The 27691-nt window shown below is 39.9% G+C and overlaps 1 protein-coding gene and 1 long non-coding RNA gene across 2 annotated transcripts in view; one reads left to right on the top strand and one right to left on the bottom strand.

Annotated features, from left to right (window-relative positions):
* Positions 1–27691, top strand: part of snd1 (staphylococcal nuclease and tudor domain containing 1) — a 180898-nt gene that overhangs the window by 123376 nt on the left and 29831 nt on the right. Inside the window, exon 18 of the mRNA XM_030150986.1 lies at positions 14867–15008. Coding sequence (XP_030006846.1) covers positions 14867–15008 — 142 coding nt within the window. The remainder of the gene's footprint in view (positions 1–14866; positions 15009–27691) is intronic.
* On the bottom strand, positions 267–14150 carry LOC115430784 (uncharacterized). The gene is made up of 3 exons (XR_003936984.1): positions 14034–14150; positions 4729–4734; positions 267–277 (listed from the first exon to the last, which is right to left on the bottom strand). It is a non-coding gene; the product is annotated as an uncharacterized LOC115430784 (long non-coding RNA).

The raw sequence follows: 27691 nt of genomic DNA, 5'->3' as shown, positions 1-27691 counted from the left end.
ATATTCCTTTCAATCATGCACAATGCAGAGTTTATTCAATACAATTACAATTTCATAACACATTAGTTTGACATTAGTTGAGAGACTTTGTGTGAATCTGGAAATGGATGTATTTAATAATACAGTTTATGCACATTGAGTTTGCTGCAAAAAATCCAGTGAACTATAAATAAAAGCATTAGCATTTGGTCTTGTCTGTTTCTCTTGCCCATCATTGTACCTTTTCTAGGGTTTGGTGGACTGGTTGTTAGAGCCTCATTAGGAAAAAAAATGAGTTCTAGGTTTTTTAGCATTGTAGTAAGACTTCTTCCACTGTTGAGAAGGATAATTATGCAAATTCTCATTCGAAAAACATTAGAAACCAAACCATAATAGTACGCCATGCCTCTGCAGCACAAGTTAACGGTGTGCTCAGTGAAAGCAGTATCTAATGAATGTGCCTCCAGCTCTCTGACTTTTTTGCTGCACTGTGCAACTGAAAAATGGTCATTAGTTTGTGGTGGTTAAATTCAGTAGAGCATAATATCTAAATAAGGTATTTTATTTGAATAAGTATGATTTGCAGAGGTTTAGATACCAAATAGTGGCCATAACCGATTATAAATCCTTCTAGTACTGAGCAGTGCCATTTGCGGTGTGATTTCAGAACGTGTTGCTTTAGTGATAGCCTCTCACCTTTCAGATCAGTGGCTTAGGGTCCCTGTCCCATGTGGGAAATCACCAACGCATTCAGTGAGAAAGCATTTGGCCTCATTGCCAGCGTGTCAATACACAAGCAAGATGAAGGTTGCAGGGTTGTTGGCATGTGTGAGAGGACAGTGGGATCACAGCAAGGGGACATTATTGCCTGCAGGGTGGCTACAATGGGAGTGGTGACCCGTGTGAGACCTTTCTCCTCTGTAGAAGATGGAGAGGACTGTAGGCACAGTTTTAATACCGTAAATTTCTAAGCTTAAGCCTGTGTTTTTGCATTGTCTTTGCATTCATATGCACACAATGGGTGCAGATCTATACATTTGTGTTCCCATATACGATGCTCTTTCTGTTTACTATGCTATAATCTTTGTATGCCTGTGTGTGTGTGTTTACTACTGCCTTCATCTTTCTTCTCAGCAGCGTGTGCACAAAATGAACCACCTACCACACACAAAAGCAAAGAGCTGACAGAGTGTTTTTCATATAGCTAAAAGATTACATAATATGATTTTCAGTGTGCTGCGTACACATCAGCACACACAAACTTGCTTACAGATAGAGGGAGGCACCACACGTGCACTCACCATACTCTCACTGTCTCTTTCCTGCTTACTCCAACACACTTTGAGCATGTGCAGACCGACAGTGCAGACACAGACATCCACATGCACACACTCTCTGGGGACAACCCCTCCCACTGTAGACAGCAAGCTGGACCCTTATTGCCCTGAGGCAGAGAGACAGAACGACAGAGAAAGAGATCAGTGGACCCAGTGATGTGTGTGTTATTTACACCCCAACCCCCAGTTCTCTCTCACTCTCTGTCTTCATCCTCCTTTCCCCAGTTGCAAGCTGCAAATTCAGCAGTCTGTCAGCTCCACTTGCAGTCTTGTGAATATACATGCAAACATGCTCTTTCTGTCTTTATCTGCTTCGTTGTCCATATGACAGAAAGGCTGTTCGTTTAAAAGCACATGACGGTCACCTGCAAAGTGACTCATACAAAGTTGTCCAGACGAGCACAAAAATACAAACCTGTAAGACTGAAAGTAGCGAGTGTCTCTCAGCAGTCTCACCTTCTGCATACTAAATTATACATTTACATGAGTTGCAGGATTACATGCTGACTTTGAAAATGTCATCTGAAAAATGCATCTAGCCACAAGGACATCAGGACAATCCTGAGGAACACACATTCTCAGGTGAAAAATTGTACTTGATGAAGCATATAAGCAGGAAGTGGGCCTTTTTGTGTGTATACTTTGTGCGCTTTGCCATAGCATGTGGCAGTGTGCATGTGGTCCTTCATGTTCCTGTTTCATCCTGTTAAATGCATAATTTTCTTTAACATGTATTTCTCTATCTGCTTCTTTATGCATATGAATCAGTGCATGCATTTATATGTATTTGTCTGTACGTCCTTGGCCTTGTGTTTTCCACTCTCCAGTCATGCACAGGATTCTTGCGGGCTCTTAGCACAGGTCCTCAGGGGCAGGTTTGTGGCTGACTCTAGTTCATCAGTGCAGAAATAACTCAGGCAGTCCCTCCTGCATCCTGCCCTGCCACCCCCACCCCTTCACTCTCGGGATGAAGGGTTTAAACCACGGGAGGAGAGAGGAGGTGAAACATTGGCAGAGAGCATAATGTGATATGACATAGTGCGTTGCATTATTGCTGATTAACACCTGCTCAGCTCAACCACCCGCAATAGGAAATGCAGACCCCTAGGTCTGGATGACCTACTGCCTCTTATATCTTGGGCCTTCCTTCTTTTTTCTTCTTTGCCCCAATTTCTCCTACATCTGTTCTGTTCAAAGTGAGTGTGAAGGACAGGCACTGACTGGAGTTGTGCTCGCAGATTATTCCTCTCCCTTTTTCCTGATCTGTCCCTCCTGGGACACTGTAAGGAGACACTTTTCCACTTGGTTTGCTGAGGACTAGTTGTGGCTGACTGCCTTTTACCTCCACCAGAATGACTGCATAAATTTTAACACCAGTATGTTTGACCTCAGACTGCAGAGTTTTGATAAGGCAACTTCAGTAAAGACTATTACACTCTGCAGGGCCTGTTAATTGATGCATTTTTTGTGTTTAATTGCTGTTATAGGCCTGTACATAGAATGTATATCTGAATTTTCATATCCTGAAATACATCTTTAGAATACTTTTTAAATACATTCTTATCGGTGGTTTTCACAGTACCGTTTTGTCTGATTAATAATTGGTAAAAAGTACTCAATAAAGCTTCCAGTGACTCAAATTGAATTGGCGACTTTCTTGTAACCTTGCAGCAATTTGTACAGACAACCCTGCCATGATAAATTGACCACGCCATTCATGTGAACATCCATTACGGATAGCAGCAGTGATGACATTTTCCCCTGCAGTTAACTGACATTTATGTATTCTTAGAGTCATCAGGCAGATGCTGTGAAAACATCAAGCCTGCACATTTTCACCAGGCTTCAGGTGTCCTCCCCAAACGTCCTTGTTTAATCAAGGGAAGAAAGGAAAACAGTGTGGGCTATCCAGATTTGCACTAAAAATAACACACACAAGTTAAAGTCATTTACACACACTTTGACATTTTTTAGGGCCCCTGCTCGGAGCCACACTTAACTCCATTTAATGTGGGTCGGCAGTGAAATACCCCTCCCTTTTCCCCTTTCTGCCTCCCTGCTTCCCTTGCTTTTCTCTGCTGTCTAACGAAATGCTAAATATTTGTTTCTGGAGGGCACCATTTGAATGCTCTCTCCTCCGTTTGGGATCTTCAAGCCATGCCATTTAATGTGTTCCTGTTATGTCAGTAGTAAAGCATTGAGATCAAAACTTAATTCTGGGCAAATTCCCTGTTGGCACACTAAAAGGAGCTATTTTATTTTGACACCTCTGACCTTGTTAAACATCTTATTCTTTTTATAATGATAATTACTGTTCCTATTGTTGTTGATATTTCAGTATTCACAGGCTCTTCTATCCTCACAGTGGTTGAGGCAAAGTCAGGCCAAACTGATCCTGGCCAGAATAGAGAGAAGAAGCTTATAGCCAGTGTGGAGGCTCACGCCTCATCACTTCTCTATTACTTGTTCATAGACACAGAGTCCTCCACACTTTGGCAGACCAGTCTTGGTTGAGCAACCAGTTCCATTCCTAAATGCATTTGCTTATTCCGCTCCTCTTTTCGCATCATATCGACTCCCCACCACCTCTCACTCTTCGGCTTTCTCTCACTTTTTCCCTCTGCAACTCCTCCAGTGTTTCTTCCTCTCATTTATTTGCTCTTGCTTCAGTACCTACACCTTGTATAATCCCCTTATTTTTCTTTTCTAATCTTTAATTAAATTGCAATTTTTCTTACTTATCTTATTTCTCCTCGGTTTCTTTGACTCTTCCACTTTAAGTGTTTATTAGGCATCCTATCTATTAAGCAGACACTAAAACTCTTCACCAGTTATGTTACCCAATGTTCCTTTTTTATGGTGTTGTTCGTGTGTTGTCCTCTACCAGCATTCAGGTGATGTGAGCCACATTTCTGCCAACTGCAGACAACCATACCTGTCAGCTGTCACGTAATATCTGAGAGATTCATATTTCAGTGTCTTTAGTGGCTTCTCTCAGCCAAGAAATACATTTCTCAGATCGTCATGCTGTCTAAGAAAATAAAATATGTTTTTGTGGCCCCAGTTAAGTTATGAAATGCCAGGGCACTACAGATCATGGATTTGGAGTAAGTTGTGGTTATTAGACCTGAAACAGCACTGTTGTTTATAAAAAATGGCTCGGTACTTTTCAGGTGCTTGTCAACCTTGGACCGTGGTGACAGGCACAAATTAAAGATGGCTGGTTTATTACATGAAAGCAGGGAAGATTCTTGATTGCTAGGCTGTTGTGTTGGTTTTAGGACTGACAGATGTGTGTTAGCTCAGCTGTCAAAGTTGTGGGCAAGTGAATTGTTAAATTGCTGTACTGTAATGGCTAATCACACAAAGCATTTTTTTTTGTTTCTCAATGACTTTCTTACATTTCTTAGACTATTAACTGTGAATAGCTTTCAGTTCCTAGAATTTTATTGAAAACCCCCGTAAGTTAGTGTTGATAGAGAAAGCTAGTGTTTTTGCATAAATGCAAAGTTTTTGTTTGGCCATTAGAGGTGCGTCCATCTTATTTAGTCTCACCAGTCAAACTAGGAGAGAATGACAATGTTTATTTACAAGGGTGTACTGAGGGATTACTGAAACAACTCTCTTCTTTTGCTTATTTTTCATTAACCTGACAAATTCTTGTAAAGATTCAGGTTTAGGAGAATTTTTGATGAATTCTTTAGTGTTCCCTGGTAATTTAGGTCAGTTCACTTTTACTGTGTTCAGTCTTCAGCCTGGCTACTCTGCAGAAAACACTCTAAATCTAGAGAATAGGTCCACTGATAGCTTTGGGACTGTGTCTTTGTGCATTTTACAGAGTCTCTCTCTCTCTCTCTTCCCCCTCTCTCATGCCTCAGGGAGAGACAGTTACATAAACATCTCGTCATCTCTGCGTTTCCGATTCCCACTGTTGTACTGGTCTTCTTCAGCTACTTCCCTCTTACTCTGTTTGTTTCTGTTTGTTTTCCCCACATTTACCATGTATTATGCCTTAGACTTCCTTATTTGTCTCAGCTCCCTCTTTGTATGTGATGGTGTTTTCAGTTAAGATGTCACAGTAAGCCCTGATATTGTGACAGTGCATGCCCTCATCCTCACAGTTGTTGATAAAACTTTATTTAATCAATCACAAATCAATGAGAATTTTTCAGAAATTAATGAGTTATAAATTAGGCGTGTGTTTATCACCATATGGGTTTGGGTTATTGACATGTTCATGCCTATATATATATATATTATTTATTTATTTATTTATTTATTTATTAATGGGTGAAGTAGCTATTAACAAGATCAATACCAACTCTAAATCACTGTAAGAATCGTGAGATGTGGGGATGCATTTCAGATACTTCAAGGGAATTTGCCTCTGGTGTGATCATATTTCCATCTTTTCCCTCCTAGGTCCTCCCCCTTCTCATTTTGCTCTCTTCCATTCAGGTCTCACTGCTGTTTTCGCTTCCTATCACTGTTCCTCACCGCTGCCAGATCCATATTAACCTCTCTGTCACTCTCTGCTATCCCACATCTCCCTTGGTCCCTTAATCCCCAGCAGCTCTGCTTCCCTCCCTCCACTGCTGCCTCCTCTGGCTTTATTATTTCTTTTTTGCGTCTTTTAAACTGAAGAAAGCCAAACGGGTAGTAGAACGATTGAGTGGAAGGTGTTATCAGAGGAAAAAAAAAAAAAGAAAAAAACATCAGGAGTGTTCTCTATAGAAAAAGGAGTAGAGAAGACACGATTATGCCACCCTTGAAAGCCAGTTGTCATGGCAACACTGTGGCAACTCGGGACAGACTAGCCTGTTAATTAAAAGTTGATTAATTGCCTTTTAATTGCATACTTATACATTGTAACGTCGAGGTAGTCCTATTTCTTAATCACTCCACTTTATACCAGCTCTTTTCTTTCGCTGTTCTCCATCTTCCTTTAAGCTCTTCCATAATTCCTAGTGATCAGACAGGGAGCGTGGTCTCATGGACAATCATCTACTTAAGTTTATGTACGTCTTGTAGTACAACGCTGAAAGGAGCAGTAGAAAGCACGAGGGGGACAAAGGCCTGCCTAAAATGCGAAGAGTTCATTTTAATTTCAGCGCACTCTTGTCCTGTATGCCTCTTTGCCAGGTGGGTGTATTAATAGAACGGTGGAACTTTACCCATTTGGCATCAAGGTCATAGAAAAGACTTTTACGGAACAAGGACAGGGAGAGTGGGGAAATCATCTGCCAGATCACGCTAACAAATGCAAAACCGGTGGAGCAAACTCGGTCATCAAACCTTTAAATAAGTGCTTGTGCCCCTTTAAGCAACACTAAATATCTCCTTCTGTCAGCACAGTGTCTTTGTCTGTCTGGTTATTATGACGCCAAATCAGACATGTGGTTTTCTTGATTACAACTTAATTATTACCTTTGTCTCTCTCTCTCTTCTGTCTCTCTTTACTTCTCCCTCTCCCACACCATTCCAAGACTGGGTGTCCATATCAGGCGCCCTCACACCCGCATCTGGCCATCTTTATTTGAATTCTTATTTCCTAGTATAGTTTTTGTTTTGACAGAATTGCTTGCCTTGATCATCTTTTAATGACCATAGATACACAAACATACTGCTCAGGTAAAAAAAAAAAAAAAAAAAGCCCCACTTGACATAAGGCTCCATATGCTGGAGTGATGCCTCCAGGGACGTTGTGTGTGTATGTGATCTGTGAGCAATGCCTGATCGTACTCTCAGCCGTCTGGTTTTCCATACTTAGTGAGGTGGTGCCTGTGAGGATAGTGACACAGGTGTAGAGTTGTGTGTGCACATAGCGCTCTGATTACATATGCGCCACATGTCCTGTTTCCATGGAAACGCAGCGCCCCCCCCCCCCCCCCCCCCCCCCCCCCCCCCTTCAGTTGAAACGCACTAACCACCAATCTCTGTCAGGTGCAAGTTACTGCTTGTTGCTAATAGTACTTTGTCAGCGGCCGACAGACCCGCTCCCACCTCCCTCCCACCCTAACATGTACAGGTCCAAGTGGATCAATTTGTGTCAATTTAAAAAAGCGTAACAAGTTGCCACCTTGATAGCCTTAGGTTGTTTCCAAACCCTTGACTGCCGTGTGTGTGTCCATGTGCATGTATGTGTGCGTGGCAGCATAAGGGGGGTCATATTAGCCGTGTAAGCCTGGGTTGAGTAGCCTTGCTGCCTGCTTGCCGCCTCTTTGATGGCTGAACATCTGTTGGCTGTGATATGAAGCTCGGGAGTATCTCTTTCTCTCTCCTTCTCCCTCTCTCCTTCACTTGCTCTCCCATTTCTGTTATGAATTCCCCAGCTGCCTGGCTCCCTCCCTTCACCTAAAACCCTGTCCCGTGCCACCTGTGCAGTTTTAATGCATAATTTATCTGCTAAGTAACCACATCCGAGAGACTCATCCCTTCATCTCGTCGCTGGCCCCCCCTCCCTCGCCTCGGTGTAGTTTGGCTTTGAATGTGGAAGTGGACACCTATTTTTTAATTTTCTTATTTAAGGAGATTAGGGCTGATTGCATGCCACTGCTGGACAGTCTGTTCGAATGTATAAATCCAGGGGTTTAAATCTACTTTCAGCTTTAACCAATCTCCCTGTCTGCCTTTATCTGTTTGTGTTGCACTGGCTGTAGACTGGCTGTAGTGGCAATAAATGAAATGGCAAACAGTAAGCATATTCACTTAGTTTCCCTGTCTTCATTTCTATCTTTTTCCGCCATTTCCTTCAATATTTGCCGTGGTAAATTGTACGTGCGAAAATATTCTTAAATCCCTTTAGAGGGCTTCAAAAACAGACTTAACTGGTCTTAAAACCTCTCTTCATTGACAGGTCTGATTACATTTTTGTTGAACCTCTGACTATGCCACCAATTTGTTTTGCAGTGAAACAAAATGATGTGGTGTTTTTTTGCAGCTTTCTCTGACATATAGGTAGTTACTATTTACCAAAGGGATTTTTTTTTTTTTTATCTGCCGCATAGGTTTAACCAATTGCCTCTTATAACATGACATACTGTTGTGATTTGATTTCAGTTTTTACAGCTTGTCACATTGGCCTGTGTGCAACTGACATGTTTTGTTACCGTGTCCACATGTGTGGCCTTGCAGGCCCATAAGCAGTCATATTGTATTAACTACCACATCGTAGCTCAAACTGGACCCATTCTTCCCAAGGCCACAACGATGTCTCTGTGTACATGCATGTGTTGATGTGTGGTAATCCTACTTTGTGTGTTTTATGGCTGCCCTGCATTACATCTGAATATGAGGGCAGGGTAGAAATAATGACGCATGCGTACAGTGATAGCCCCCAGGCCTGTAAATCTCTTTCCACTACCACAGCTGCCCCTTCTTACATAGACGACCATGACAAGGTGAGCCATCAGGGTTAATGTACCATCAACCACCTCTGAACCTGGGAGGTCTCGCTTTTAGGGCTAGGCAGCTGCATTGGGTTAATGCCTTTTCTCCTCAGTGTACAAAAATGATTGGAACCCCTTGACACCTGTCACTCAACTGTGTCCACTCATGATCAGTGATGTGTTTTAGTTTCCCCGGGGACATCAGTTCATTTGAACTATAGGTTTTCAAGAAAACTGAAGTAGCCCCAGGGCCTGTAGTTTCACATCATTTTTGGACCGCAAATGAATTCTTAAAGAGTTGAAAAATCCAAGTCGGGGACCTTGGTAGAAAGCTTGTCGGTCATTTAAGCTGCATTGTATGTTGTTATCAGTTGGGAGGATTTATTTGACACCAACCTCTTGTCACTTAGGTTATTGGCACTGAGTCACACTGGGTTTAAAAGCCACAGTCAACAAACAATAAAAACACTTTGCACCACAGCAATATATGAGGTTCTGCTGTATTGTTTTTATTAAATTGGCATTTGGAGACAGTATTTTCATAATTTGCCTTTAATGGTTAAGTTAGCAATAGGTAAATAATCAAACATTAAATCCAAGGTTATCCGCTCATTAACATGCTACAGTGTCAAATTTTAGTGATCTCTTTTTTTGTATGCTTTGTATGTTTTAAATGAAATAAGGCAACACTTTCAACACTGAGACTTTTATGCATCATGTACCAGAGTAATAGCAAAAACAGATATGATGCCATTTTCATTACAGAAGGTAATTTCCTCAGTGATTTAGCAAAACTTTTCTTTGATACCACCTCTTACTGTATTGTTTTTATGATTCACTCTCACCCACATAGCATCTAAACAAGACATAATTAATCATAACTAAGTCCACCTTTCTTCGCATTTGCAGCACAAAATCTTTTGATGCAAGCTTTTGAAAAGAACCCACCAGTGAACACAGACAGTAAGTGAAGAACGTGCCCCTCTTTTGAATTAATGAACCATTCTCTCTAAAGGAGATTCATCAGGGATATAATAGGGGCTAAATTGACTTACAAAGTGCACTCTTATGAATCACAGACTCCCGCTGACTTCAATTGTTAATACAAGTATGATTGGTTAATCAAGTAACAAAGGAAAAATGTAAGTTCTTATGTTAAGAAAGAGGCCACTCTATATGTTCTCATACTACTCCATGCTTCAGCTTGTCTCAACAGCTGCATTGATCTAGAACTACACAAGCTGGTCATGAGGTACAAGGGCTGCCAAACTGTGCTCACTGAGATGTATTTAAATCAGAAGGCAGCCACATGTGCATACAGTACTGCAGCTGTCAAATGTGTAATGTGTGTGAGTGCACTATGTGAAAACAGGTTAATGAATGTGACGATGGTGCTTTGGGGAATGATTTGCATCTTGGATATTTTTCTGTCTTGGATTTGTGTTTGTGTGTCCTGACAGACTATACTGACAGGAGTAATACCCATTAACAAAGTATGCTGTGTATTCTTAAGGTACCATTGCTGATTTGTGCACTATACAAACACACTACTTGAATTGACACACTGCCACCTTTAATCAGTGTTCAAACCAGCCCTCACCCCCTCATTCTGGCACAATGTGTGCATTCAGTCATCCATCTGTCTGTGTGCTCATCCACCTGTGCTCGTATGTGTGAATCAATGAATGAAGCACAAATGCTCAAGCCTTTCTAGATTAAATTAGAAATATTCAGACAAATCACCACAAAATTAATCAGCAGAACGCTTAGTTCTCTATAGCAAAACTGCACTCAGCTACTGTCAAGGAGCTAAGCTATTCTCCATCTGCAAGATATCTGGTGCGTCAGCTTGGGAAATTAAGACAAGCCACCAGTGAATTGTTGCAGCAGGTATTTCTTCTTCACTTTTGCTTTCATTGCATTGAGATTTCGCCGGCTGAAAAAAGTGGGTACCTTGACTCGTAGAAAGTTTGTGTAATTGCACATTTAATGACTGATGAACTGATCAACAGTTCATCAGTTCTTTAGTGCTTTTGCAAAAAAGAAAGAAATGATCAAGAGTTAGACTGGAGCTGTAAGATTAGTGAGGTGTAGCAAGAGGGGAAAAAGGGAATTGGAAGATTAAGAGAATGAAAGATAGAGGAGAAGAAAACAGATTTGTAAAATGGAAATGGGAGCAGGCCTAATCCCTCCCACACATGCTCGAACACTTCTTTCAGCTTTTTTATGTGGTTGGGATAGTCAAAATGTGCAGTGTGAGAGCGCCCTTTTCCCATCATCATATTACGCTACTCACTTGTCACTCACTTGGGTGTGAGTGTGTGTTGTCATTCACGAGTTGTGAAGGTCAGCCTGGCCTGCCATATCTCTTAGCTTGGCCTCCATTATTAGGACTTGTTGTCCTTTCAGGCTTAGCTTAATGGCCTGCCTTTTTTTCCCCCTTTTCCCATCTTTCTATCTCTCTCTCCTCTCATCCCCACTCACATGCTGTCATTGTCTCTGGCAGTTTGGTGGCTCTAGCGTCTGGCTGCAGTTGCAGAGCAGCAGCAGAAGCGGCAGTCACATACCTGCATTCAAGTGGAACAAACAGGATGGTTGGCTGCTCACGGAAGGTCATCAGCCCTGGGCACTGTGTGTGTGAGAGTGTGTGCATGTGCATTTACTTGTACTTCAGGCAGAGATGAGGCTGTGCAGTGTTTCTAATGATGTACTGATAAACAATAAAAAGCTCATTTTCATCTCACTCTTACCACACTGACCAGAGTCGTGCTTCAAATAGCCATTGGACAGCTGATGTTGTGGCTAGAGCAACGCACTTAGGAATCCTTTGTGCAAACTGTGTTTGTGATAAAGCATACACTTACCTAAATATATATATATATATTTTTTGTGAGTAATGGCTTCCAGTTTTTGCATGTAAATTGTTTTTGTTTTTATCCTTGAGTACATAGTAAATTCCTAAATTTGTTAATGAGTTCATTGTTAGTATAATTATGTCAGTGTTTCTGTTTCTTAGGATGTATTTTTGTGTGTAGAGCCATTCTAAATGTTTATTTTGTCAGTCACAATGACTCCATCTGTCATCTGTCTCACTAAATGGCCATTCGGTCATTTTAGATCTTACTGGGTACCATCAGAATTGGCTCATTTGGGTACTGTGTTAACTGGTATGAAACCATTGCACTATAAGTTTGGGAGTACCCTTTTAAACAATACATCTTACTGTGATATTTATACTCAACGCTAAGATCATAGGTCAACAAGAAACCATATGGCTCCACTTGGCGCCTGGTCCAGCTATAAGCCCACCTACCACCCAGACTGTGCCACAGTGATGGCCACCAGACTAATGAATGCCGACACTCCAATCTTTGTCATGCCTAATTGGTGCAGCAGGTTTGATTAAAAGCCAAGCCGTGTCAGCTCAATTGCATTGTGGGAGGCATGCTTATTACTACAAGTTGTGTATCTGTGTATTTGTGACTGGACATAATATGTTCACATTGTTGCTTGTGTGGTAATCATGTATATGCCTGCCTAGCATTATAATAAAAAAAAAAAAAAAAAAAAAAAAAAAAAAAACAGAAAGAAATCCTGGATGATCTTGGGGTTTACGAAGCGTAGCTGCATTTTCGGTCTTCATTAACCTTTCTCGCCCTCAATCCCCAGATTTCTTCTTCCCGCTTTCTTCTCTTATTCCTCCACTCTGTTTTTCCTTCATTTCCCTAGCTTTTCTACCCTCTTTTTTTTTTGTGAGAGGAATAATTGAATGTAATTGGGTAGTATGACCCTGTCTTTTGTTTGCAGGTATGCAGGACAGCAGCTCTCAGTTTCTCTGTCACTTCTTCCATGGTTTAGTTAGGAGGCATTTTTTCCGTGGTTGACAGATTTATTTTTCTTTTCGGTCTAAATCTCATTTACTAATTCCTCCGTCAAAAGCACACGCAAACAGTTAACTCGCCCAAAGCTATTGCGACTGTACATCATCACATCACTGAGGTGAAGGATAATCTTAACATGCCAGCCAACATGTTTGAAAAGAAGCCTGGGGTATGATTAACTAAGTCTTAACAGCAGCATAGCTCTGCTGATGAGCTATGGCAAAATGAAAAAAATGTCATCACTAAAACTAGCTAATCTAATTAGTGCAATGATACCATGCAGTTAAATAATTAGCCAGAACCTAATTGGCTAATATCACTGTGCCATTTAAAAAAAAAAAAAAAAAAAAATCTGTCTGCCCCCTTCGTTCACTTTCTGCAGCATTTAAAAGTAAACACTTCCCAAATAGCCTGCAGAAATGAACTGTAACAAGCTGTGCTGCTGCTGCTGCTGCTGCTGCTGCTGCTACCGCCGCCATACAAGAAGTTGGAGGGAGCACTGTGAAGCTTGGCTGCACTTCTTGACTTTTTAACTCCTTGCCCATCTCTTTTCCCCTCTTATGTGTGCGCTTGGCCACGTGTTCAATACTATCACCATACGCAAAGCTATATACAAACACGCTGTGCTTTAACAACCACCCACTCTTTGTGGTGCATCCCAGCACACACATCTACTGACATCCATGTAGTTTGATATGTGGCCCAAGGCAAAGCACTTCTCCCTAACGAGCCTCCTGCCCTCCGTTTTTCTCATGGGGAGTCGTAAGAGAACTAACCTTGGCGCACATAGAAAGAATGTAACCTGCTTACACACATCAGGCACACACACACATACACAACATATACAGGCAGTCTTTGAGGAATCTTACTGACTATCCTTCTCCCAAGCCTGTGACTTTATAATGAGTAGTCAGTGCTCTAGCTTTAATCTAACCCTAAAAAGCACTTTGCAGAAGTGAAGACTAGCCATCACTAGTAGAGTAGAGTAGGCTAGAGTAGTTCACAGCCAGCACTGTTCCATTCACATCAGTGGGAATGAATATTGGGTGTTTTTATTTAGCCTATACCTCAAACTGATCAAATTGTTGCATAAGATTCTTACAAATATCTGCTGTGAATTGAAGCATATTACAGCAGTTCAGACACTATGAACAAAACCACCTGTCAACCCTTAAATGATATTATGTGTAGTATTCATATTCCTTTTGTTTGTTTTATTTTAGTGTACATATTCCTTTCATTCTTTACTTTATTTTACTGCTGTCTGTTTTTACCACCTATTGCTTTTAATAGTTTTTAGGTCAATTCATCGTTTTATTGCTTTTATTAGTGTAATGTGTTACTACTTTCTTGCTATAATGTCATTTCTTTTCTACCTTTCGTCCAACTTCTATTGGGATTGAGTATTGATCTTACTAATGTTTTGTTTTCTTTTTAATTATTGCTACCCCACCCCCACAAAGGGGAGGCAAGTGGTATTGTTTTTGGTTCAGTTTGTTTCTTTGTTAACACTTAAGCAGCAAAACTATTGGTTCAATTCATACTAAATCGGGTTTATAGATTGCCAGTGATCCAGCTAGATAAATAGATGTCATTACATTTTGGGAAAGGCAGGTCAAAGTTAAAGTTGTTTTTTTAATTTCTAAAATCTTTTTTTTTTTTCCCCATTTACTTAAAATGGGCGAAATTTCACTTGTCTGATGAAGCATCAATTTTGTTTCAATTTACTCCAAACTTGGCACATATATAGAGGCAATGGATATGCTGACATCAGCACATGCATAGACATGATGACATCTGCTGGATCCATGCCAAAATAAGTTACAATATGTGTGAGGGGTGGGGTTTGTTGTGCCTGGCACCACGTGTTTAAGTTAATTATTACGTCCACCAAGGAGGTTTTGTTTTTGCCGGCGTGGGTTTGTCTGTCTGTCTGTCCGTGTGCAAGATAACTCAAAAAGTTATGGATGGATTTGGATGAACATTTCAGGAAATGTTGATACTGGCACAAGGAATGAATGATTACATTTTTGGTGGAGATCGGGGGGGCACTGATCAGCCTTGGCGGAGGACTGCGCTCTCCGAGTGCTTTTCTAGTTTGCAGTGTAATTCTTATATTTATATTTGCCTGCGTTATTTATCATTGGTGACATCATCATTATTATTATTTCCTCAAATTTTAGGAAAGAAAATAATGTCTTTTCCATATTTATCTCTTAGTTTCACACATTGCTTGGTCTTGCTCTCTCTGATGTGTATTATTTGTCATTCTGTGTTGTAGATCTGGGCCAACTATGAGGAGAAACCAGTTGAAGAGGTTGTGCATCTATCAGAAGAGAAGGAACGTGTTGCTAACTACAGACCAGTATATGTCACTGAAATCACTGACACCCTGCACTTCTACACCCAGGATGTAGAGACAGGTACCTTGAGATTATGATTGATTGTCTGTGCAAGAAATCAATTGTGCATGCAAGAAACGACCACTGCTTGTCAAAGGGAAATTGTTGTAAAATCGTAATAATAGATTAAATGCGGCATGTAATACAAAATAATTTGATACTACATATACATATATATATATATATATATATGTATACATACACACACACACAGCACATGTTGTTTCAAGCTAAAATGGCTGTCAAGAGAACATGGGTTACTTCATGCTGTACTGACTATTACATCATCTTGCAATTCCACACTTAGATCCCATTATCAACAATCTATTCATATAGAGGTGCGAGCCAGCACTCCCTCTCTCTCTCTCTCTCTCTCACTTTTATTCTCTTTTAACACAAGACTGACTTTATGAATGACAATTATCTTTACCACTCAGACATTCACCTCATCCCCTGCTGCAGCAATCCTCCCACCGGCCGAAACAAAATGACGGACATCCCACTTGTGATTACTAGAGAATGATGGAAATAAATCACCCCTTCTCCTTTTGTCATCGCTGACAGGAGGAGGAAACAAGAGAAAAGTTTTGAGATGTGAAACCTAACAATCCCTAGTATTCCTGCATGGTTGCTCCCCCTGACAAGCTGTATGTCTGTGTATGTGTGTGTGTGTGTGTGTGTGTGTGTGTGTGTGTGGGAATGAATGAACACATAATACCTCCCCTGTTTCTGTCTCTGTTCAGTGTGCAGGGTAACGGCCTGTGTTTCAGGTGGTGTGTTTAATGGGCCATTCTCTACAATATTAAAATCAAGATGTGTATACATATGTATCTGCATTTGTTTACAACTGTTTACACTCAGTCTGCCAGTAAGTTGTCCAGTATGGCAGAGGGAGCTTATAATTGGTCAGTTGGCTGCAAATCACACTGCTTTTCCTAATATCCATCTCATGACAGAACTGGTTTGCACCCAGTCCTTGACACCTAGGATTTTGTGACCTAATTGTCTTATACAATTACGCATACAGAAGAACATAGGTACTCCAAAACCTGCATTCCCAAACAAGCTGGAACTGATAGGCAGCTTTCATGCCAATCACTGTCCCTTCATCATCTGCCAGTTTGTGTGTGGGTACACAACAGAACGCAGAGGTCTTGGTGTTCCAAAACACCCCTCACATCTGGTTTCACTGGCATTCAAACTGTCAGAGGCCATGAAATTGACTTTGGCCTCCTATTAATTTGCCTCACTGCTATAATTAATTAATTTGCCTTTACTTAGTGCCAGTCTGAGCCCGGGCATCACTAGCACCATTATAATCCTATGATATGTAAATGTGGAGGGCATTTGGCCACCAATTTTTCAAGTGTGCTACCTATCTTTCCTTTTGTAGACATGCAGTTATACACCTTTCCTTTGAAAAAATCTGCGCACAAGTCTTGTATTCATCTTCTAGCCATGAGCTGCAGATTCAAATCTAAAGCTCTTACACCCCTTCAAGCTACTGCCGCTTCACCTCCCTGCAAGTCGGAATGATGCTGAGGTTATGTGCAAGGTTTTATCACTGATCAACATCACGTGTCACTGGAAAGAAGCAGAAATGTTCAGTACATGGCACATGTTAACCTGAAGCTAATGGTTAATGTCTTCAATGTCTTCAACATCACTTGAGGAAAATCAAAGCAAAAAGAAACAGAAGTAAAATGTGTAGGATTTTTTTTTTTTTTATTCCTTCTTGTGGATGGACTGTAGAAAAGGGAGTCAGAGTTGAGAGCTATTGGAAAACCATACTCAAACTGCACATGAAAGAGACTTTTTATTGATTTTTTTTTCTTTTTTATTCTTGGCATATTTCTCATGAATTGCTTATATTTTTGACCTGAGGAAACTGCAAGATGCAAAGCATTTACAACTTTTTCACAGTTGCAGTTTAAGTGTTGCATTTAAAGAAATTGCATACAAACTGCATTTTTTATATTGCTGCTTTCAGTGTATTCTGACAGAAGGGCTGTGAGTTATTTAATCTTTTCTCATATATAGGCTTGATTTTAGATGATCCAGCAATGCTGCAGCCTTTTATTTATTTTTTTTTCCTTTAATTGCCCCGTGTTCTTCCACCAAGAAGCTTATGTGCTAGTTTAAAAAAAAGTGTTATTCTCAGCAGGGAAGCCAAACCTGACCGGTGCTCACCCCTTGCCTCCCTTTCCTCATCTCCCTCTCTATCAGGGGCTTTGCCCCTCCCTGCCTTCCTGCAGCTCCTTTTCTCCCTTGGTCTCTTTCATTTTCGCTGACGCTTCCTCAAAGCTACATTAAGTCATACCAAGCCCTTGAAGAGCACATCAAAGTGTTAGGCCCTGTAAAATCATACAAGCTGAGTGCTTTGCAATATCATTACATGTTCCACCACCACCACCACCACCACCACCCCCCTTTCCCCTCCTTTGCTTCCCTTTTCCTCAGTTTTCTGAAGTGAAGGAATTTGTATGCTAAGATAAGCTTGGAAGCAGAGGCTGAATTTCATAAATATACTAGCGATTGCAACTGATGACAACATGATGTGTCAAACAAACAACAAAGTGGATGCAGTGTTTGTGCCACAGTTTACGTTCCCAACCATGTGACATCAACGTCTTTGTCTATCAATGTGGATGACAAGTTGAGACACATCCCTCTAGGAAATAGGAAGGATTCAAGGAAACACAGGATTTGTACAATATTATAAACCTCATTAAAGGTTGATTGATATTGGATTTTTAAAGACCAATATAGTAATGATAGTTTCTAACATGAAAAAGCCAATAACTAGTTAATTTGCTGTTAACACCATGCCCTGGTAAAAACCCTGTTGGAAATGACCTATTTTTGCTGATTAGATACAGAATAACTGTTAAAGTAAACATCTACGTTATAGTAATGATTACGTAAATTAAATAATACCCCTTGGAAATACATCTTATTATCAAAATCAGTAATTAATAAACATGGAACTACCGTTAAAAGCAGTTCTAAATCTCATTTTTATTTTTTATTTTGCTATTTTTCCACCTGAAAATCAGTGATTCCTATTGAGAAGCCTAATATTGGCTATTAACTACTATAGCTGCTAGATTCTGCCCATGCCAATGCTTTGCAAAACCTCATTACCAAGTGCAATGTAATAAAGATGACCTCAGTGTTGCCTGTTGTCATATTTCATTATTAATATCAATGTACTCAAGAAAACTTTCCACATTTCTTATGATGAAGGAAAAATACTGAACATAAAACCTGACAGCTTTGCCTTACTAATTGCCACCTCCTTTGTTACAGTTTTACTGCCTATGAGCATCCAAATTTAGACTGTTTTGGCCGTCACTGCCGGCTCTCCATTTGCCAGATGGAGGTAACACTTTTACTGAGTACTCCTTGAACATCCTTGAGGTGTAGTGCACTTACTGGCTTTTCCTTGTTGCGTACCTCGCCTAATGTTCAGCCTGGGAGCTTGGAGCAAAACTCACTGAAAGTAACTAGTATGAGGGGGGAAAAAAAAGCAATATTGCCTTGTCTCTGCTTTTTGATATTGCAATGAAGATAGGTGTGAGCCCATTTACTTAACTTTAATTATCCACAGTTTTTCATTGTTGGCCTAAAAGTAATAATGAAAGGTAGTTTTATTTATGGAAACAGAATTGATTAAAACACAGCAAGGACTGTCTGGGAAAGTCAGTTTTCTGTCTGCAGTTAAGCTCCAATTTCTTTCAACCGTTCCTTCAATAAGATAAGATGAGCTTTATTGATTGCGCATAGAAAAATTAAAGCGCCACAGCAGCAGGATGAACAAAACAAAATGGCTTTGAAATATTTTTGGTAGTGGGATAATACTTGCATTAAGAAGCCCAAGACAAGGATGCTATGTTGAATTTCATATTATTGTTTTATTTTCTTGAAAAGGAAATAAATAGAGAAACATGAGAATTTTTGACAAGCTGCTTACCTGTGGTATATAAAATGAAAGAACATGACACAGGGCACTTTATCGGACAGATGTAAGCTTATGCAGTATTCTCATCTACAAAGGGCTTCTTTACGAGTGTGGAGAAGATGCAGTTTGTAATGTCTTAAATTCCCAAGGGTTCATAAGTGCCCTGATTTTAATTTTTTACCCTCTCCCCCATTTAAATTATTCACATTTAATTACTCTTAAATGTGGGTTTTTTCCATAATATGGATATCTTTACACAAGCTCCATAAGTGATTAATTTCACGTTAGAAATGGTTTTTCAAAGTCACTGAGAAGCTTGAGGGATTGCACTTGTTAATCTTCGGTTTATTTTAAGGGCCTTTATCTGTTGTTGTATTCGTTTATCCCTCATTGTCTCACTTTCCTCCCCACACACATTGTTTCATGCTCACAACACTGGGTCTTTTTTTTTTTGTTCGTTCCAACTACCATCTCCCCCTATTTTCCTTGTGTCTGTTGCTCTCTCTCCGGAGGCTATATGTAATTACTGTCAGAGGGGGACCTGCATAGATCTGAGTGACCTTGGACACCAACAGACAGAGGCCACTTCAGGCAGAGGGGGAAGAAATGACTCTATGCGGTACACCATTGTTGGTTAGCCACTAAGCTAGAGAGTCGACATAATTAAAGCCTTGCTAAATATAGCCCTAAACTTTTTCTAGGTGTAGCTGTGATGGCTACAACCTCAATAATGGACCACTTTTTAGTCTGTTTTAATTTAAAAAAAAAAAACATTGCTTTACCTATAAACCTAAGCCCTTTGTCCTCATTTAAATAAGAAGAAGCTTGCCTGTTTTATTCATGTAAAATATGAACATTATAGGAGGTTTGGATTTTTGATCATTTTTAATTCAAGCTGCATCATGTATCAAAATTAAGGTTCTCAAGAAATTAAAAAAAAATGTATGGTTTGAGATTAATGTAAATTGATCACATTTATCAATATTTGCTATGAGAAGCATTTAAGAATATTTCAGGTTATATTGATTTTGGTGTTTGAGTTAATCAGTGAGCAGACAGACATTAACAGGGTCAGAAGGTTTTATCTGGAAAGCATCTTCTCATGTCCTTCTCACTGAAACAGAAACCACTGAAATCTGTTTAGATGAACTGGGTATGCCATCTTAAGTAGACTAATTCAGTTTTCTTCTGAGCGCTTTTTTGGGTGTTCTCACCAATGTTTTCTTCTTGATAGTTTTAAGTGTAAAATTCCTATTCACTGGGTGGAGTGATGCTTCATCATCAGCTTCTATCCAAGGAACATCGTAGAGCCAGATTAATGTGCTTTAATTTTTTATGTTTTATTTTGATATCCCCATTTCAAATACATAAATAGAATGTAATACTCTTTATTATTTCATGTGTACTTGATTCTAGACATGATCACTCTGGTAGGCTGTCTTGCACCACAGACTGTATCCCCAGGTAACATCGCTGCAGGATCTTCTTTGCCTAGCTTCTGACCTCCTCCTGATTTGGACCTCACTCAGGTGTCACCTCTATTGGACTGGGCTGCTAGGACCATCTTCCACAGAAAAACACATTTTCTGCCTGCCCCAAGCCTCAGCTGCAGCGCAGTTGGCGGTACATCCTGTCTAGTACTTGTTTCCTGGCACCCACACCGACTCATAATGAGTAGAGTCGTTCCCCCCCAACCAGGTGCCACTCCATCCACATTATTCACACTTCTACCTTTTACACACAGCAGCTGTTCATCACCTAATGATGCTGGACCTAGCCACTGATGGAGCAAGGCGGGCAGGGAGCTGTGCTCTCTCTGGCTAGACTTCAAACCAAGGCCTTTTGAAATTAATTTCCATTACTTTCCATTGTGATTTTTCAGTTTTATTGTAAGGGGGTTATTATTTACAACAGTTTTTTTTCTCCCCTTTTTAAAATCATCTCCTCTATTAAAAATAATTGAGTAACAATGGTATTTTGGATGTTAAATTCACTAAGAGGCCATGAGAATTGCTGTAGCATATCATATTGATCAGGGTGAGTGGCCCACTAATTGGATGTCATGTCAAGGCACCCAAGTGATGATTACTTTATACAATGGAGCTTAATAAAACACAAGAGTGCACATTTAGAAACGGTCGTTGCAAGGCTGCTTTTTTTTTCTCCTTTTGGATGAGATTATCTTGTATTTGGTGTTCAATAAGCCAAAGTCAGTCAGGGGGTGAGATAATTAACTACTTTAGCAGCGTATCATGAAACTACTTTTTTCAAAAGCATTGGAAAAAGACTTTTTATGTCTTATTGAAAAGTCCCATTAAATGGAGAACCAAAAGAACTAATTGCAAAAATTAACATCATAATAGAGTGCAAACTGAGATTTCACCGAGAAGAATCGCAACCAAGCACTTAGTGTGACAATTGCAATAATGATAATGTTTAATACTAAAATGGCCCCATCAAATCAACCAAGAAAGGGTTTAATTTCTATACTTTCCTCCAGTATGCATGCACTTATCTTCAAAGTAAATCTGCCTTGCTGCACTTGAATGCATTAGTATTTTATTTATTTATTTTTATTTTGTATCTCTCAATAGGCTGCAAAATGGTACTTATTTTTTCCCTTTTTTCTTTTTTTCCATACAAATCCTTGTCCATTTGCCTGTTAGGGTGCATGTTTTATTTTTACGTCCAATGTTTAAGCCTTTTTGTAGTGGCATTATACTTGCAGTGAACAGAGTTGCTAAGTAAATAAATGGCAGGTATAGCAGAAGCAGCTGCAAATGCTACTGGTTTTCACTTTACCCGCTCCCTGCCACTGCAGCAGATGGAATATTTAGAGGTCACACCCTGCCCGGATGATCTCCCCCCTCTGAGGGCATTCATTATTACATTAGATACGCAACGTGGCTTCTAAAATGTCAGCTCACCTGTCGATTTTAGGTGTGGCGCTTTTGATTTTCAGCGGAAAATAAGCATCTTGATCCATATTCTTCTCTGTCCTAGTGCACATGATTTGCCATAATGTCAACTTCTGGGTCTATTACCTAAAGCTCAGTGGATGAACGGCACTCTTCACAGTGGTGAGCCACTTACAGGTCCAAATGGGGTTCTCTTTAAAGCTGGCCGGGCTCATTTTTCCCTACATTCCCAAATGTTTCCCAGGGCCATCCTATGTGTATATTTGGACTCCTCACAATCAAAACAGGGCATTAGACGCAGTCAATGAGGCTCGTCAGGTGGCAGAAAGAGGAATGATGCAAAAAGAGAGCCACAGATGCTGTCTCTGTTTAGATTTTTCACTGATGGCTTTTCCAATTACAGAAACAGTAATTTGCTGTAAAAGGCTCCAGACTGCGGAGAAGGATAGAAAGGAACAGGGTAATTGAAGGTGGTGGGGGGTTATCACATGAGATACAATGCATATCACTCTCCAGTGGGAGTGGAGCAGCATTAGTCAAGCAGAGGGATCATTTGTTTTTTTATAGTGGCCTCCCTCAACGCTCAGCAGATGCTGACACCACTTTCAACATCACTCAGGAAGGAGAGTAAATGGCCTTTCTCTTGTCTTAGCTCCCTCCTTGTCACACTGTGTCTTGAAAAAGTGTACAAATATCCTCGGGTGAGCAGTGTGTTTTTTGTTTTTTTTTTGACTGACCACAGGAGGCAATAGTCTTGTAACAGTGGTGTGTGTTTGCTCCACACACAAATGCAGGTCCACCTAAGCCTGTGTTTCGCTGTTTGTTAGTGCAGCCTTTTACTTTTGAAGTGCTGCTTGCATGTCCTGAAACGTAACCATTCCCTAACCCCAGAGGATAAAGCCCGTCCAAATCTCATGCATATTTAACCCTTCAAACTAACAGGTGAGCAAAAACACAAAGCACTGCTCAGTGGCTGTGAATGTCTCAGGTGGTAGATGTATTGTCTGCAGTCTTTGACCACTCTGCCAGGGCTTATAGCAAAACTTGTGCAGTTTACTTTTAAGCGGTAAGTGGTATAATCCTACGAAACTGTACAGATTTGCTACATATCTCTAAAGGTTTGACATCTCAGCATTCTCTTCTGGTTTTGTCTTTATGGTCTTTAATAACTGGGGTGTACATTTCCTGCATTCTCTCCAGCTGCTTGTTTTGCCAGCAGGTGTCTTTTCCTGTGTCTTTTAATAACTTCATTCTTACAAGCCGGGGAATTAGAATGCTTTCATAAGCAACCATTGCTTTCTTGGCCTCTGCTACTGTCATATTGTGATTATTTACCCTTCGGTGGTTTAATGGCTTTCGTAAACAGCTTAATAGAATTCAGGATGGCCTTGGTATGCCGAGCAAAAGGGCACATGATTCACAGTTTTCATTGGCTTTTCTTCCCTTCTTGTCTGTACTCGCACACCATGTACGACAGTATAATCAAATGTGATCACAACCAACCTGTAAAAGTGTCGTCAGTACCCCTTCATCCCTCTCTGTCTCCATTGTTTTCTTCTTTTTAAACCTAATCGTTTTCTCACTCTGCACTGGGCATTCACAATGTAATTATATATGATTTACAAACAGCTGCAGCAATAATGGTGTATAAACAAATTACAGAACAAGAGAGGAAAAAAAAGACAGAGGAATAAAGAGATGAAGACAGAGAAATTGGCCAGCATCAGACGCAGTCAGTGGTTCCACTGTTTTTTGGATCATTGGTTTGGCTCTCCCTTCAACACAAAATGAGCACTCACGCTCGACATGGTTTACCCCTTCTGCACACAGATATTTAGTTGTCTTTAAGCCAACATTAAATAGGAATCTGTCTCTGTAATGCTGCATGCCCAAGCTCTACTTCCTTCCTAATGTGTGATCACATTCATTCTGATTTTAGTGTAAATCAGCACCCACAAACAGGTTCATCTGACCCCAGAGACTCCCGGTTTTCTCTTTTGTGGTAACATAGAGCCAATGAAGGCTTCTTTCCTTCCAGAGTACTTACCTTTCCTGTATTTTTTATTTTTTTTAATTTTGCAATGCACACTTTCAGAGTTGGGTTTATATCCACTCCTCCTGATTTAAGTACACACTTAGACAGAGCAAATGATATTTTTGATAAATTGATTACCCTGAAGCAAGTTTGCCTTTATGCAAGATGCATCTAAAGACCTGTAGATCCCAACTGGAAATAATAATGTGTGAAGCGTGCTTTGCATACTCAATGAAACCCACATTGCAGTTTGTAGCTGTGTACATCACAAATAGCTCAGAAACAGATATGGAAAGGGAATTCTGTGAATTAAAATTTGTCAGTTTACTTCTCTATAAAGATAATGAGTGAGAGGTGCTAATGTGTGCAGAGTGGGATCTGGTGTCGGTGTGAAAGCATGTGTGCAGACAAGTAGATAATACACTATTTTTGCATGAGAATAACACCTATTTTAAATTATATCAACATGGTATCGTGATGATTCTTGATGAGTTTATCAACATAAATTTGAATTTAGAGTAAACCAGTTTTGGGGTGATTATGTACTATTACTAAAAAACACAATTACTGAAAACATCAACAGTTATTTTGTATTTATAATAGAAACAATTTACAAGTGAGACTTCATGTCAGTCTGTGGACAGACATGGATTTACAGTTGCAGTGTGACTGGACTTGACATGGAAGTAATTGGAGTGAGTCTATGGGTCACAGCAGATCACAGATCAGCTTGTTAAAATCAGTGATCCTTTATGCTCTACCATTGCTGCCCTTTGACTGCACTGGGCCAACAAGACCCTACATAAAGTGTAGTGCACATGTCCAGAACACAAAGTAGACCTATAGGGTAGATTTATCAGAACATACAGTCCAATTTGAGGCATTCCAAATTCATTTTAACCCCCCTTGGGATAGATGGAAGAAAATCTCTGACATACATTGTAAAGGCTTAACTTCTTAAAACTGAGGCTCTGTTAACTGCAGTAAAGCATTCTCTTCTGAATTTAACAAAAGGCTGTTTTGTGGCTCCTGGGGATTAATTTTACAACCTACACAGAAAACAAATAGTGTTTTTTAGTGTCTGTTTAGTTTTTCAATTAGATGTAGGCATGAATGCTTAAAACATGCTAAAGCCTAGAGTTTAAGTAAAAGGAAAAAGCACAAGCAGTAACACCATTTTGCAACATTGCAGGAGTGATGAATATCTAAGACCATTTGATGTGACAGCAGCGGATTGGCTATCAGAATTTTGGCAAAACAAAACTGGCAAAAACAAACAAAAAAAACCATTTTGTGATCTCATCAGCTGACAGATTTCCATTTTATCTGCTCCTCTTGTAAAAAGTGCAATTTGTGGCCTTTTTCCATGAGTGAAGCATTTTAAATAGGTTGGACTTAAAGGCTCCATCCATTAATGCATCAGCCATGAGCTTATACACCGGGAAGAAACCTCCTAACAGCTCATGTGTCATTTATTTGGTTCTCTGTGATGCCAAAGTGGAACATGGCCCAGGAGTACACATAAATATGTAAGTCAGAGCACATGTACAAGTGCATAAAACACACACATAAATGCACACTTTAACACACTCGGAACGAAGGAAGGCACACACTAACTTTTTTAATTAGATTAATAAATCACAGAGTTCGCTGACTGTGACGGCTGTAGCACAGTGACATTCCACTAAGTCTGCACCAAAACACTGTGGCAAGGTTGGAGCATAACGATGCAACCACACCACTTGTGTGGGTGTGTGTGTGAGTGAGTGTGTTTATATACGTGTGTATCTTTCTGTATATGAGGTGAGGGGAACAAATTTATCTGATATTTTCCAAAAACTGCTTCCTCTACAAAATGCTGAGGATTCGTCTGTTCGGTGTGTGTCTGTGTTTCTGTGCGTGTATTTATACTCCTATTCCCTTCGCTGCATTCATCAGCAGTTGGTGGAGCAGTGGGTGGCCAATGAGGTGTTTGGACAGCCCCACCCCCACCCCCGTATTCTGACCCCCTTCGCAATCAAACTGAGCTTCCAGCTTTTCCTTCACACTCTAAATCCCCTTGTACCCCTTTGTTGATGTTTTTCCCCAAGTTTGACATAATGTTAATGAAGGCTTCCTGTCTGCTGTTAGTTGGCAGCTGCTTGGCTGTCTCAGTACAGATAACCTTGGAAAAGCAACACAATTATTTACCTTCTCCTGTTCTCCTAAACACAAATATTTAATGTTAATAACAGTTCATATCAGCACTATAGAAATGTAAGTAAAATGTATATGTGTATGTAGAGGTGAGGCTGTTCTGGTGCAATGACTGCCTCTAAGCTGTTTGATAGTAACATGCAAAGCAAGCAGAACTTAGACATTTAACACACTACATTTGCATCCACACAAAGAACCAGATTATAAGGAGAGGCTAGGCTGAGAATGTGTTTACCCGCACTGAAATAACTTTCAGTAATCACACCATGTCAATTTATTTTTCCGTTGTTTGAAATAGTGATAAAGATGCTGCACCATCTACAGCAGAAGGGCACACCGTTAATACTAAAGGTCTTTTTGTTAAGTGGGTTCATTTCAGTTTCCTGTTCAGAAATTCAGAATTCTTGTTTATTTTAGATTTACATAAACAGTAAATGCATTAAGTTTGTTGACTTGGTTTCAATTGAAGGCGGACTGTGTTTGATTTTATTTTTGACCCCTCATGTTCTGTTAGTTTAATGAATAGCCTATGTATTCAATTCAGTTCAGTTTTATTTGTAGAGCCCTATATTACAAGGTTGCTTCACAGGGCTTTACAGAATTAGTTGGATATGAAAACAAACAACAGTCAACTGCAAATATGTATAACTGCAAATGTCCATTTTCCATCACCCTGGTTATACTGTGCATAAACAACTACCTGTAGTAGCACTTTAGAGGACATAGAATTTAAAAATTTAACAGAACATTGCAAAATTGACTGCTGTAATTACTTTGACATAAGTCAAACAAACCAAACATTCACCGCTGAAAAGGAATAAACAGCACATCACAGAAATGAATCTACCATACGTTTGGAATGACAGGAAGTGGCACTCCTACAGTATTTAGTTGACACTTGCTACTAATGGGTGCAAATCAGGCTGACACTTAACTGCAGTCATTGGACCCCTCCACAGAGCGCTGCCTCACTACCTGGTGTCTCCTATCATATCGACAGCCATTTGTGCCATGAATCTGCCATAATTGGTCTGGTGTGAATGATATAATGACTTTATATATCCATTTGAAAAACTGGCTTGTTTTATATGAGGCTGTATCTCAGGGTCAAACCAGCATTTGCTGTGTAGTGCTAATGCGCTAACGGCTACAAAACCAAAAAGTGTTCTTTTCTTTGAGGTCTTGTGGTCTAAGTCTCTACAGGGCATTTGGAGTTAATATTGAGAATTTGAGCACTTAACCATTTATGGAAAAATATGAAAGTACCTTTATTTTTCAGTAAAAAATATACAAAATGAATGCGAACCAACACCATATGAAACAATCTAATTATGCTGCACTTCATATTCCTGTGCCTACAAAAAGGCTTTTTACATTTACATCAGTATTGGTAGTTGTTCAGTAAATTATTTTTGGATTGGTGCAGTTTTCAGTTTGTTCTAACATGGAAATTTTAGTCAGTTCATATTTGCTAAATGTTGTTTTAGGTTTACTGTAAGTGCTAGATTCCTATTGTTGTTACTTTGTTTTGTTTTTTTACCCATCGGTTGAGGGGTATTGTAATCATTTTGTCATCTGTCCATCCGTCTGTCTT

Source organism: Sphaeramia orbicularis, chromosome 12 (genome assembly GCF_902148855.1).
Source record: "Sphaeramia orbicularis chromosome 12, fSphaOr1.1, whole genome shotgun sequence".
NCBI lineage: Eukaryota > Metazoa > Chordata > Actinopteri > Kurtiformes > Apogonidae > Sphaeramia > Sphaeramia orbicularis.
This window is presented reverse-complemented; position numbering and strand designations above follow the sequence as displayed.